The 15,305-nt window shown below is 38.0% G+C and overlaps 1 protein-coding gene across 2 annotated transcripts in view; it reads right to left on the minus strand.

Moving 5' to 3' along the window:
* Positions 1 to 9,952: 9,952 nt before the first annotated feature.
* The window catches only part of NELL1 (neural EGFL like 1), an 845,221-nt gene continuing 839,868 nt past the window's right edge, over positions 9,953 to 15,305 (minus strand). For both annotated transcript variants that reach the window (XM_066364424.1, XM_066364414.1), the window contains 2 exons: positions 12,447 to 12,671; positions 9,953 to 10,676 (listed from right to left, as the gene is read on the minus strand). In XM_066364424.1, coding sequence (XP_066220521.1) covers positions 10,626 to 10,676; positions 12,447 to 12,671 — 276 coding nt within the window. In that variant the 3' untranslated portion in view covers positions 9,953 to 10,625. The remainder of the gene's footprint in view (positions 10,677 to 12,446; positions 12,672 to 15,305) is intronic.

The following is a 15,305-nucleotide window of genomic DNA, read 5'->3' on the forward strand; positions in this document are numbered from 1 at the left end:
TCTTATTGAATTGTTTGCTTGTTTGTTGTTGAGTTTTGTGAGTTCTTTGTATATTTTGGATATTAGGCCCTTATCTGTGCTGTTTCAACAAGATCTTTTGCAGTGGTTGGCAAACCGTGGTTTGTGAGCCACATGTGGCTCTTTGGCCCCTTGAGTGTGGCTTTTCCACAAAATACCACATGCGGGTGCTACCTCGATAAGGAATATACCTACCTATATAGTTTAAGTTTAAAAATTTGACTCTCAAAAGAAATTTCAATCGTTGTACTGTTGATATTTGGCTCTGTTGATTAATGAATTTACCAACCACTGTAATGATTCAAAGAAAATATTGTCAGCACATTCCAAAGGCCCACACAATGATGGTTTTTAAAGTAAAGGCTCTTTCAGTCATCTTATTTCCCAAGCAGAGCTTAGCAAAGTACTTCATGTATAGAGTGCTCAATAATTTTTAATAAGAAAATTTTATCAATTATTTTATAGGAAATAAACCTCTTATTGATAGCAGCTGGCAGTAGTTTAAATTGTGCTGTTAAATATCAATTACATTTTGTCATCAAGCTAGCACAGATTAAATTTACCCCACAAGGTCTAAAGAAAGATGTAGGCCCTGGCCGGTTGGCTCAGTGGTAGAGCGTTGGCCTGGCGTGCGGGGGACCCGGGTTTGATTCCCGGCCAGGGCACATAGGAAAAGCGCCCATTTGCTTCTCCACCCCCCCTCCTTCCTCTCTGTCTCTCTCTTCCCCTCCCGCAGCCAAAGCTCCATTGGAGCAAAGATGGCCCGGGTGCTGGGGATGGCTCCTTGGCCTCTGCCCCAGGCGCTAGAGTGGCTCTGGTCGTGGCAGAGCGACGCCCCGGAGGGGCAGAGCATCGCCCCCTGGTGGGCAGAGCGTCCCCCCTGGTGGGCGTGCCGGGTGGATCCTGGTCGGGCGCATGCAGGAGTCTGTCTGACTGTCTCTCCCCGTTTCCAGCTTCAGAAAAATACAAAAAAAAAAAAAAGAAAGAAAGATGTAAATACTGAATCTTATGACCGTTGTTTAAAATACCAACATGGTTCTACAATAGAGTATAAACTTACACAGGTTAGGGCACAGGTTAGGGCAAATGTAGGTTTATGGTTGTGAGTATATGAAACACAGAATTTATTCTTGTATTATTCTTGATTAATTATTGTATTATTTTCCATACAAGCAATTGTATACAACCTTATTTTGTCGCTCCCTGGTTATACAAATTCAAAGAAAACTGTAAAATTTTGACAATTCCTTGGAAAAATTGGAAATGCACATTCTAAAATACGTAGTCATCTTTAGTCACCCTCTGTGCCAGAGGTTGGTAAAAGTATTCTGCAGAAGGGAAGATGGCCATATTTTCAGTTTTGTGAGCCATATGGGCTGTGTTGGCACTGCTTGATTCTGCAACTGTACCTCTTCCACAATAGAGAGTATGCAAATAGATGGGCACACTGTGTTCCACGAAAAATGCAGACATTAAGATTTGACACAAGGAACCATAGTTTGCCAACTGCTGACTTACATAGTCACAAATTATACTTGTAAATATCTTCGCTTTCCTAATGAGAGGTATCTTTCTTTCTTTCTTTCTTTCTTTCTTTCTTTCTTTCTTTCTTTCTTTCTTTCTTTCTTTCTTTCTACAAGACAGAGAGAAAGAGAGAGACAGACAGACAAGAAAGGAGAGAGAAGAGAAGCATCAACTCATAGTTTCATTACACTAGTTGTTCATTGATTATTTTCTCATCTGTGCCTTGACTGGGGAAGGGTTGCTTGAGCTAAGCCAGTGACCCCTTGTTCAAGCAAGCAACCTTGGGCTCAAGCCAGTGACCAAGTGCTTCCAGCCAGTGAACCTTTAGGTTGAAGCCAGCGACCATGGGGTCATGTCTGTGATCCCATGCTCAAGCTGGTGACCCCGCACTGAAGCTGGTGAGCCCACGCTCAAACCAAATGAGCCTGCACTCAAACCAGATGAGCCTGCACTCAAGCAAGCGATCTCAGGGTTTCAAACCTGGGTCCTCAGAGTCTCAGGTAGATGCTCTATCCACTGTGCTACTGTGTGGTTAGACTTAAAGGTATTTTTTAAATAGAAGTGTCATAAATATTATCAAAAGAATCATTTTCAAATTCTCAAATATATGCTTAATATATGTTTTTAGTTACTATATAGAATTTTCATCAAGATTACATTTAAAGAATTAAAATAAAATGGAGATGTGTTATAATTTACCATCCCATAGCAGCTGTTGTTTGATGTAATATTTAATATGCTATTATCATAATTTAATATGTGAAATTTATTTCCTCTAGTAAACTCCATCTTTACAAAAAATATTGAGTAACACCTTTATTGGAAAAATATCAATGAATAATAGTGATCTGAGCTTCTAATTTTTATGAATAATTCCATTAATATTTGGGATTTAAATTTTATTTTTACTCTTAAAATCCATACATGTTGCAAATGGCAATTATTTCATTTTTTATAGCTGTGTAGTTTTCCATTGTGTATATGTACCACTTTTTATTTATCCAATCATCCATTCAAGATAAGTAGGTTGTTTCCATGTTTTAGCTATCATAAATAATGCTGCAATTAACACAGGGTACTTATGTCTTTATAAAGAGTTTTCAAAATTTTGGGTTAAAAGTTCAGAAGAGGGGTTGATGGATTATATGGTAACTCAAGTCTTAATTGTTTTAGGAGCCTCCATACTGTTTTTCATAGTAGTTACACAAATTTACATTCCCAATAAGAGTATATAAAGATTCCCTTTCCTCCACATCCTCACCAATAGTTGTTATTTTGTGTATGTGTGTCTTATTGTAAAAGACATTCTAACAGGTGAGAGGTGATATTTTTATTGTGGTTTTGATTGGTATTTCCCTTAGAACTAGTGAAGTTAAGCATCTTTTTATATATCTGTTGGCCATCTGTATGTCTTCTTGGAAGGAGTGTCTGTTCGGGTCCTCTGCCCATATATTTTTTTTTTGTGTGTGTGTGACAGAGACAGAGACAGAGAGAGACAGAGAGAAGAACAGATAGGGACAGACAGGAAGGGAGAGAGATGAGAGGCATCAATTCTTTGTTGTGGCACCTTAGTTGTTCATTGATTGCTTCTCATATGTGCCTTGACCAGAGGGCTACAGCAGATCGAGTGACCCCTTGTTCAAGCCAGTGACCTTGGGCTCAAGCTGGTGAGCTGAGTTATATAAGTTCTTTACATAGTATTTTGGATATTAGTTTCTCATTGGAAGTATTGTGTGCAAATATCTTACCCTATTGGATTGGTTGCCTTTTTATTTTGTCAATGGTTCTTTATCTATGCAGAAGCTTTTTAGTTAAATGAGTCCCAGTCATTAATTTTTAAAATTTTTACTTTCCTTGCCTTTGGAGTCTAGTTCACAAATACCCCTCTGAGACCAGGGTCGAAAAGTTTAGTGCCTGTTTTCTTCAATGTATTTTATTGTTTCAGGTCTTATATTCAAGTCTTTAATCCATTTTAATGTTACTTGTGTATGGTGTCAAATAGCAGTCAAGTATGTAATGTTTCAGTTTTCTAAATGCTATTTATTGAAGAGACTTCACTTTTTTCATTTTGTGCTTTTGGCTCCTTTGTCAAAAATTATTTATCCATATATGTGTGGATTTATTTCTGATCTCTCAATTCTATTCCATTTGCCTGTGTCTGGTTTTCGGCCAGTACTAAAATATTTATTATTGCAGCTCTGTAGTATAGTTTTGAGTCAGGAAGTATGAAACCTTTGGCTTTGTTCTTTTTACTCAGGATTGCTTAGGCTCTTCAAGGTCTTGTGGTTGAATATATTTTGAGAATTTTTTTGTTCTATTTCTATGAAAAATGCCATTAGGGTTTTGGTGGGGATTACATTAAATTTGTGTAATGCATTATGTAATATGACCATTTTAATATTAATTCTTCCAGTCCATTAACACAGCATATCTTTCAATTTCTTTGCATCTTTGATTTCTTTCAACTATATCTTGTAGTTTTTAGTATACAGGTCCTTCACACCCTTTCTTAAGTTTATTCCTGGGTATTTTATCCTTGTATTTTGGTTGTAATTGTAAATGGGATTGTGTTGTTTCCCTTTCTGATACTTCTTTGTTTTTATATAAAAACACAACAGTTTTTTGTACATTGATGTTATATCCTGCAACTTTACTGTATTTGTTTATGGATTCAAATAATCTTTTGGTGGAGTCTTTAGGGTTTTCTATATATAGAATCATATCTTCTGCAAAAATATCAGCTTTACTTCATTCCCAACTTGACTGCCTCTTATTTCTTTCTCTGGCCTGACTGTTATAGCAAGGACTTCCAGTAGTATGACAAGTAACAGTGTCCAGGAATGGACATCTTTGATTCCTGATCTAAGGGGAAAGGTTTTCAGTTTTTTTTTACCATTGAGTATGATAATAGGTAAGGGTTTGTATATATGGTCTTTATAGGTTAAGATACTTTCTTTCTATAATCACTTCATGAGTGTTTTACTCATAAATGGATGTGCCTGACCAGGCAGTGGTACAGTGGATAGAATGTTGGTCTGGGATGCTGAAAACCCAGGTTTGAAACCACAAGGTTGCCGGCTTGAGCATGGACTCACAAGATTGAGCATGAGGTTGCTGGTTTAAGTGTGGGATCATAGATATGACCCCCATGGTGTAGGCTTGAGCTCAAGGTTGCTGGCTTGAAGCCCAAGGTCACTAACTTGAGCCCAACATCACTGGCTTGAGCAAGGGATCACTCATATGTGGGATGTAAAGCCAAAAGCAACAAACATCCTGATAGACACAGACATGTAAAGGGTGGTCACCAGAAGGTAAGGAAGTGAGAGGAGGAGGAAGATAGCAAAGAGTGTCAAATGTATGCTGAGAGAGGGAGACCGGACTTTGGGTGGTGAGTATACCGTACAACATACAGATGATGTATTAGAGAATTGTACACTTAAAACTTATATATGGTTATTAACCAATATCCCAATAAATATAATTTTAAAAAATGCTTAAAGATCTGAGGTTGGCAGCAGGGATAAGTGGAGCATAAGGGATTTTTAGGGCAGTGAATATACTCTGCGTGATACTATAAAGATGGGTATATGTCATTAAACATTTGTTCAAACCCAATACACAACACAAAGAGTGAACTGTAATCTAAACTATGGACTTTGAATGATTATTTTGTGTCATTGAAATATCACTAATCATAACAGATGTACCACACTGGCGGGATATGTTAATAATGAGGGAAGCTATGCATGTGTGAGGAAAGATGGTATATGAGAGTCTCTAAGCCTTCTTCTTAAGTGTACAGTGTTCCTAAAACTGCTCTTAAAAAATAAAGTCCTAAAAAAAAAGTTCTGCAGACTCTTGAGAGTACTCTTATCACACAAGCATGTGTGAGGAATTCAATTACCCCACTGAAAAAAACAAACACCTACCTCAAGAAACAAGAAAAATCTCAAACAATCTAATGTTATACTTTAAAGAACAAGGAAAAGAAGAATAAACAGAACCCAAAGTCAGTAGAAAGAAGTAAATAAAAATTAAGGTAGAAAAAATAAAATAGAGTACAAAAAAGGCAATAGAAAAAATACTGAAATGAAGAACTCTTCTTTGAAAAGATAAGTAAAATTGACAAAACTCTGGCCAGACTCACTAAGGAAAAACAGCATAATACTTGGAAGATCCACCCATGTTGTAGAAAATGGATGTATTTCATTCTTTCTCATAGTTGGGTAGTATTCCATTTTATATATGGAGATAGGCCTTTAACCCTTTGAGTAGTGACTTTTTTTCATGCTTGCCTACCCCCAGGAGTGAGCTTTTTTTCAAAAAGTAAAATTAGTTCCAGTTACAGTTTTATTAACTTAAAATCATGTTTGTTTGATAACCAATTTATGGAAACAAAAAGAACATATATTTGCCTTTTTTAATGTCAACTTACACATTTTTAAAATAAAAATTTTTGTACAATCATACTTTGGATGGTCAGGAGGCACAAGGACGTACGTACATGAATGTTCATACTACTCAAAGGGTTAATGCTATAAACCACAACTTTGCAGCATCCCAAAAATATTTGTATGTCATATATTGATTTGCATGTCTCTATGTATTTTTAGATCTATTCTTTTATTTCTTCTTTGACTTAATAGTTCTTCAGTAGCATGTTGTTTTATCTCTACATATCTGTGGTTTTTTCCAGCATTCTTATAGTTAATTTCCAGTGTCATATAATTATGATCAGAAAATATGCTTGGTATGATTTCAATCTTCCTTAATTTATTAAGACTAATTTTGTTCCCCAATATATATGGTATATCCTTGAGAATGTTCCCTATGAACTTAAAAGAGTGTATATTCTGTTGTTTTGGATAGAAAACTCTAAAAGTATCAATTAAGTCCATTTTGACTAGTGTGTCGTCTAAAACAAATATTTCCTCATTGAATTTCTACTTGGATGATCTATCCATTGCTGTCAATGAGATTCAGACCCCCATTATAGATGCATTTTTGTCAGTTTCTCCCTTTAGGTCTGTTAATATTGCTTTATAAATTGTGGTGTTCCCACGTTGGGTGTATATCTCTGAGGTGTTCTGTCTTCTTGATGATTTGGCCCATTATCATGATAAAATGTCCATCTTCCTATCTTACTACCTTTCTTATCTTGAAATCTATTTTGCTGATATAAATACTGCTACATTTGCTTTTCTTATTTTTTAGAGGCATTTGCCTGAGTATCATCTTCAAACAAATGTTTGTCCTTAGAGCTGAAGTGGAGATGAGTTACCCACAGGCAACATCCAGTGAGGTCTTGTTTTTTAAGCCATCCTGCTACTCTGTGCCTTTTGATTGCTAAGTTCAGTCCATTTACATTTAGCATGATTATTGATACATGAGGACTTATTAAAGCCACTTTATCTTTTGTTTCTGGTTGCTGTGAAACTCCAGTAATTTGTTTCCCCTGTAATTCTGTCTGCTTGTTTAGTTTGGCAGCTTTCTGTGATTTGTTCCTTCTTTTCCTCTTTTTTCATGTTTTGTGTCTCAGCTTTTAATTTTTGTTTTGTGGTTACCATTAGGTTTACATAAAATATCTCACGTATACAACAGTCCTTTTCCTTATGCTTGGCTCTTATATTCATTCACATATGCCTATTCTGTTCTTTCCGCGTTATTTTTTATGGTTTTTGAGTCATAAATTGTGACATCTTAGGACAAGCGGTGCAGGCCACCAGCCATGAAAACTGAGTACATCCAGTACATGGCTGGAGGAAAAAAGATAAACAACCGTTAGAAATGTAGCAATATTTTCCACTGAACTCTATGTACCCAGATCAAGGAAGCCCCTACCCTAGAGACTTAGCCAAGAACAAGGTCAGCTAATCGCACCTCTCCCGCCCTTGTAAACACTGCTTGCTTACTCAGCCTAGATAGCCACCCTATAAAAAGGAGCCATTTTAGAAGCTTGGGGCTACAGTGTTCCCTTGCGTGGGTTGCCTGCAGTCCCTGCGCAGGTTTGCAATAAAACTTTGGGTTTGCTGTGGTCTGTCTCCTGGGATGTAACATAGATTATCCCTTTTTATTTTGTGCATTTCTTAGAAAATTGTAATAGTTATAGGTATTTTTAATTCCTAATTTTCCCCCCTTTAAACATTGTTATAATTGTTTAATAACCTATTATGAAGTAGTCATGTAGTTTTCTTCTTCAGTCTTTTGTTCATCAACTTAAAGTATTGTATAATTTTTCTTTCTGCTTCTAGTAAAAGAGGTCTGTTTAACATTTCTTGTAATGGAGGTATTGTGGTGGCGAATTCTCTCAGCTTTTGTTTGTCTGGGAAACCACTTCTTTCTCCTTCGTATCTAAAGGATAACTGTGCTGGTTACATAGTATCCTTGGCCAATGGTTCCCTCTAAATATTTTAAATGTTTCCTTCCACTCTCTCTTGTCTCCTAAATTTTCTCCTCAGAAATCTGATGATAATCTAACAGCTTTCTTTTGTAGGTTAGTCTTTTTTACAATTGCTGTCGTACGAATTTCTTGCCATTAATATTTGAATTTGAATAACATGTTAAGGAGAAGGTCTTTTTGCATAAATATAATTAGGTGTTCTGTTAGCTTCCTCTATTCTTTAGTCTCGTTCTTCCTTTAGGCTTGGGAAGTTCTCATAAATTTTTCTTTAATTAGGCTCTTCTCTCTGTTCTCTTTTCCCTCTCTTCTCCTTCTGGTATACTCATTATCCTTAGGCCATTCTATCTAATGTGGTCACATTGTCCCCATAGAATCCTTTCTTTGCTTCTTCTGTTAACTCTTAGTTCACTTTCCTCTTCATTCTGGTTCATTTCTAGGTTTCTATATTTGAGTTCACTAATTCACTTTTCCATCTGGACCACTCTATTGGCAATGCATTCCTCATCTCATTGAGGGAACTCTTTAGTCCAGAATCTGTTTCTTTTTATGGTTTTAATCTCATTAGCAATGTACTCCTTTTGCCCTGCCTTGCCCTTCTGTGTATCTCGTATACTTTTGTTTCTTCATAACTGCAATCTTGAAATGTCACTTAAATCACAGTTTTCCATGACTTTTGAATTTGGTTTCTAAAGACTTTTTATTTTATTTTCATGCTACCAGGTTATTTTGGTTGTTCTTGGTATTTGACGGATGTTTCTCTGTCAGCACATTTGAGGTAGTGCTCTCTTTTCTTGTTTAATTATCCTTTACTCTCAATAATTCAGCAGGATGTTAAGTAAGCTCTTCCTTTTTGTTTTCCAGTAGATGCTGTTATAATGCAAGTTTTTGTTTCCTTCTACTCACACTAACTTGTGCCTCTGGGATCTAGAGTGGAGTGGCATCGAGGCAAATGCTGTACCTACTGGTGTGGTAGGTGTCTCTGCTGAGACCAGCTTGCCTGATTCACAGGAGACCTCACTGTGGTGAAGGAATGTGGCCTGGTTCACGGGAGACCTCACTGTGGTGAAGGAATGTGGCCTGATTCACGGGAGACCTCACTGTGGTGAAGGAATGTGGCCTGGTTCACGGGAGACCTCACTGTGGTGAAGGAATGTGGCAGCTGGTGGAGAACTGGTGTTGTGAGCTCTCAGAGATACCGTCTTTTTCTGCTGTGTTTTTGGCTTTACAGGTCTCTGCAAGGGCATGTGGGAGAAAGGAGGCAAGTTCACAGTATCGTGGCTCTGCCTCATTCCATTTGTGGCTTTCAGTCACAAACTTGGATACAGCTTTCTAGCCATGTCTGCCACAACAGAGATGTAGCAAGGGAGATGTCTTTTCCAATAGGGAGACTGCTCTGCCCCTCTTATACTCCAGGTGTAGTGTAGTGTGAGGGCTGCAGCCCAACTCCTCTCCTGCACTCACCAGAGCCATGTGGGGGCTCAACAGCATCTGAAACCATCTCCTCTGTCCTTCCCTTTGTGTTGCCTCCCCTACCCATTCCAAGAGGACCACCTTTAGATATCCTAATGCATAGATCTTCCAGGCATGCTGTGTGTTGAGCAGAGCATCTTTTGTTGAGTTATAGTGTACGACTTGTAAATTTAAGGAGAGAAACAATAGAGTCTTCTCATTCTGCTGTGATTCTGATATCAGCCTCCTAAATAGATTTTCTTAAAATTGTCATCTTCTACCATACAGAGGTTGTGTGATTTAGTGGATAATAGCACTGGGCATGTATTAGGTGACCACCAGTCTCAAGGTGCTAATGATCAACTAGATCTGAACAAATTGGTCAACCAGGACATATTAACTTACTCTTTTGTAGTGTAGGAATAGTACCTTTCACCTGAGCTATGATGATAACTTGTATTAATAGGTATGAAAGTCCCTTGAAAGTTATAAATATTATATAAAACTAATGCAAAGATACTTTCTCTTTTAATGCCAGGAAAGATGTAAGCATTACCATTTCTAAATTGTGGCTTAAGATTTTGTTTCACTTTGTCTGGTAGATGGATTAGAAAATTCTTTTTAAAATAACTTTAATTATGTTTGTGGTCTTTCTCTTCTCTATATCATAATTGCTTTCAGATTGTTTTAGCTGAATGGCATCTAAGTGTGTTCAAGAGTGAAATGTTAGTGTGAGGCAATTAGACTCTTCATACATATATTTATCAATACATTTCACAGGGATCTCAATACCAAGTATGCAGTGGATAGGACAAAATCACAACAGGCAACTTTATTTATAGAATTTGATCCAAAAATTAAGAAAAAATAAATGGAACTGATTCTCTATTATGTTAGTACATAAAATAAACCAAGAAAAGAAAAATACATCAACATTTACCATGGGATCATTTCAATATATTTGCAAATGATTTGATTAGGGAAACCTGATTTACAACACGGGGAAACTTCTTTTAACAACCATAGACTTAAATGCACTGCACTGTAGGTCACCTAGACTAGTTAGCAAGAATGGGCAAAGTGATGGGTCCAAAAGGCAACCCCAGTTTCCTTACACGGAGACTTTGGTAATTGTCTGTGGTCAAAACTAAAAACACCGACTCCTGTTCTTCATCATGCTGGATGGTCATTTTGTCCATTTTTCTCCCACGATGATGAATCTGTTTTAGATACTTCAGTTATTATGCAGACACTCCAAGTCCACAGAGCAGCAGACACTTCCATTCTGTGCATGAAGATACAAGCATTAGCCAACTGAGACACAGGACATAAACAAATTAGCACTGCATACTTTATATTCAAAATGACCTCCTACATTTTGAGACAAGCTCCATGAATGCGCTAGAAAGATTACTAGAGAAGGAACAGGAAGGAAGAAAGAGCAGGAAGGAAACAGGAGCACAAAAGACCCGCCAGGTTCCTCTCGCTGGGTTCTGCTGGCAGCACAATTTCACATCCTGCCTGAGCTCAAACCAAGGTTGGGACTTTTCTCTGTATTTCCAAGTTACTCACTGAACTTATTCCAGAAATGATTCTTTGCAAAAATAATTTCCTGAAAGATAATTTGCCATTAATCAAGCTAACCCAAAGTACCACAAGAACCTGAAGGAGCCTGACCAGGTGGTGGCGCAGTGGATAGAGCGTCGGACTGGGATGCGGAGGACCCAGGTTTGAGACTCCGAAGTCACCAGCTTGAGTGTGGGCTCATCTGGCTTGAGCAAAAAGCTCATCAGCTTGGACCCAAGGTCGCTAGCTCAAGCAAGGGGTTACTTCATCTGCTGTAGCCCCCCGGTCAAGGCAGATATGAGAACATAATCAATGAACAACTAAGGTGTCACAACGAAAAACTGATGATGGATGCTTCTCATCTCTCTCTGTTCCTGTCTGTCTGTCCCTGTCTATCCCTCTCTCTGACTTATTCTCTGTCTCTGTAAAAAAACAAACAAAAAATCTGCAGGACACTCTAAAATGGGTTCCAGATAGGTTGGCATATTAAGAATAAACAGAGTCTCTATGAAGAAAACAGTATGAAGAAAATGGTACATATTTAGGTGTATGGATGATAATACATTTATTGTAATCAATCACAAATATTAATGTAAATATACCTTTATAAGTGCCCTAAATGAACCTCAAAGCTAGTCTCGCAGACATACTACTAAATAGTACATCTCCTGTCAGTTTGTTTGCTGGGCTGCAGGTATGCATGGATGTTAACCTTTTTCTGTTGGGGCTGCATCTTAAGATATTTTCCAGAAAAGAGAAAAGCATCCACGTCTATAAGAGCATAGTAAAATATGCTGGGAGTCATCCACTGATGTTTAAAGCAGAAGCAGGATTTGATAAAACTGAATAGACTAGTATTTTTAATAGGCTTAATCATGGGAATCTTAAACAGCTGTTTGGGCAGGGATTTGACATTGCCTCACCCCTGCTTCAAGCCAGCTACAGCCACAGCTCTTCAGGAGCTTTAAGGGGGAAGGAATCAGTGTTTAATTTTAATGACGAATGAGGATGCCTCCTGGGTACTCCTCTAAAAAGAGAGGGAAACAATCAAAATTAAATCCTGCGGCAAGAGTGTCAGGTCCCTGCATTAAGCGCTGTGATAATTAAAGCAAACAGCTTCATAGAGCTTTTTTTTTTTTCTGTGACAGTCTCATGAAAGAGCTTGTTATTATTTTCCTTCCCTTCTTTCTTTTTAATATACAAGTCAAAATAGCTTAAATCAGCCATAATTGGCCTACTGTCAGTTGTTAAAATTCTGTAATTTAAACACAAGAGAGAGGACTATTTTTTTCCATGTTCATTTTGGAATCTGCTTTTATACACAGTGCTGCTATGATTCATATTGACCTCTTGTGAGAGGAAATGCTGCCTGTGTTCCCACCCTGGCCCGGGCCTCCTGCGCATTCAGAAACCTCGGGACTCGACCTCCTGCAGGGTACTCTGGCGATCCATTGTTCAAGGCGTGGTTAACCTCAGGACATCCAATTACCTTGCATTTGCAGGTTGTGCAGGGAGATCCAGCCATTGTCCACACTGAGCCACTAAGCCTTGAAACACCATAGCTGTCCAGGCAAGTTTTCCTGATGTCGTAGGTGATGTTATCAGCCAGGCAGGGGTCACTGACACAGCGGGGACAACACTCCCCTTCCAAGATGGCTGAGTACTCACAGCTCAAACTGGGGCAAGTAAGTGGCCAGCAATCGACCTCTCCTTCCTGTAGAGAGAAAGCCAAAAATGCCTCATCATTGTTCTTATGCACAATTCTGTTGCTCAAGTCCCAGAGAGAAGAAAGAGGCCCAATAATTCTCATCCCTGTCCTCACAGAATGTTCTTACTTTAGCACCGTTATGGGTACAATGTGCCTCCTGCCTGAAGAGCTGCTACAGATTTCACCTGCTCCAGGGTACTTCTGATGACCATCTATACTGCAGCCCCAGTAAGAGTTAGGGCCCATGTCTGTGTCAGTGGCAGCCTCTAATTATTTCTTTATCATGATAATTATCAGTACTATTCCACAGTTTTTTAGTTAGTTTGTTTTTGAGAGAGATGAGAAGCATCAACTCATAGTTGCATCATTTTAGTTGTTCATTGATTGCTTCTCATATTAGTCTTCATTGAGGGTTGGAGGGAGCTTTCAGCCTAGCCAGCAACCTTGGACTTTAAGCCAGCAACCAGGGGATCATGTCTATGACCCCACGCTCAAGCTGGCGATCCTGCACTCAAGCCAGATGAGCCCGCACTCAAGCTGGGGACCTCAGAGTTTTGAACCTGGGTCCTCAGCATTTCAGATTGACTTTCTGTCCACTGCGCCACGACCAGTCAGGCTAAATGCAACCTTAAGTTTTGAGTTTTCAGGTTTGAGGTTTATTTCTTTCATTCCCTGATGCTTAGCATAGTTTTGGTCAATAAATGCTAATCAAGTGAATAAATAAATGAGTAGGTGGTAACATACTGGCTAGTGTATAAAGGGAAATTCATTTCTTTTAAAATGTGAAATGAAATGCTGAAACATTGTAATAGTCCAACAATGTCATATAAACTGAGTTGCTAGTATCAAATTTAAAGTTAAGGTTGGGCAATTCAAAACCATTTCCTAATGGTTATGAATATGCTGTGTAGCTAGTGAACTTCCTACATTACAATTCCAAGGGAGTGTCCACAGGTCCTAGAACCTGGCCAGAGGGGCTCCACTGAGCTGCCCATAGGAGTACTGTGTTTTTAAGTAGCTTATTCTTTGTTAGCATGATACTCATTATAATTTATTCAAACCCATGTCTAATTATTTGGACTTTGTTTCTTAATTTAATTTTTTATTGTTTTTCAACTATTTGACAGTAATTATAAGCACTGATAAGAAAACTTTGAACTTCATCCATTTTAAAGTCCTAGCCAATCAGGTAGGTTAAAAATTTAGGATGGATAATTTAAGGCTATGGCCTTTGATCAGCTTCATGATAGACCATGTTTCCCATGCTCACTATTAACTCACCCATCCAGAGAGCCTGGCACAGGCAAAAACTCTCAATGAATATTTTGTAAATATGACCCACATTATTCTCCAGTAATTATTCATTCAACGGTGTCAATTTTCCCATGAAATAGTAAGCTTAGGGGCTGGGGATTGGAAGAGGATACATTTTTGAAATTCCATAAAAACTTCATGTCTAAAATGAATACTGGTGCTTCTGAATGCCTGAGGATTAGCTTCTTTCAAAGGAAGTGAAATTGTGCAGACCAATATGGAAGCTAATTCTATACTTGTGTTGTAGGTTGTCCCTGGATGGAAATTAGGAAAAATGACTATGGTTTGAATTTATAGAAGGATGTATTCTATTATCTGCACATTCACCAGAAGATTTTTAAAAATCCAACAGAAATCTGAAGCATAATTTCTCTGGAAACTAGTTTCCACACAGTACCCATAGACTGCAGCTAATAGTTTCCATCACAAGTTGACTTTGTTATGACTTAGCTCCAGTAGTTATGGAGGACTCCTCACAGATGAAACATCATCATTTACTCTGATAATGTGTCCTGACAGTCTTCACATCTTTCGAAATCTTTGTGTGTGTGTGTGGTATAATTTAAAACAGAAAGAACCAGCTCCAGAAATTAAGCTTTTTCTCTGGACTCTCTCAAATCTGATTATACCTTTATTATCCCTATATTAAAATTCAGAATAGCATTCATTTTTTTATTTTTATGAAGGTTTAGCATTTGAAACACATTTTTCAATCAAGGAAATATATAGTAACAATAGTAACCACTGTGCAATAAGTACCATCTATGTGCCAGGAATTAGATTTGCCCTTCACATGCATCTCTAATATTCACAACAGCCTAAATAGGCACTGTTTATCCCTTTGTGTACACTGAAGTTGGAAAGAATTCACCAGTGAAATGCTAAAACTTAATTGTATTAACCAACCACACTGAGCAAACACACGGGAGAACCAGGGCTGAATTCTAGGTTTTATGACTCAATCCCTGACATTTCTAGTATGTTACATTCTCTCCCATATTGAAATATTTAACCCTTTGAGTAGTATGAACATTCATGTATGTCCTCGTGCCTCCTGACTATCCAGAGTACGATTGATTTATTTTAAAAATGTGTAAGGCAACATTAGAAAAAAAAGGCAAATGTATGTTCTTCTTGTTTCCATAAATTGTTTATCAAGCAAAACATGATTTTAAGTTAATAAAACTGTAACTGGGGGACCTGGCTGGCTAGCTCAGCAGTAGAGTGTTGGCCCAGTGTGTAGAGGTCCCGGGTTCGATTCTCAGCCAGGGCACACAGGAGAAACGCCATCTGCTTCTCCACCCTTCCCCCTCTCCTTTCTCTCTT

The sequence above is a fragment of the Saccopteryx leptura genome, chromosome 1, assembly GCF_036850995.1.
Source record: "Saccopteryx leptura isolate mSacLep1 chromosome 1, mSacLep1_pri_phased_curated, whole genome shotgun sequence".
Taxonomy (NCBI): Eukaryota; Metazoa; Chordata; class Mammalia; order Chiroptera; family Emballonuridae; genus Saccopteryx; species Saccopteryx leptura.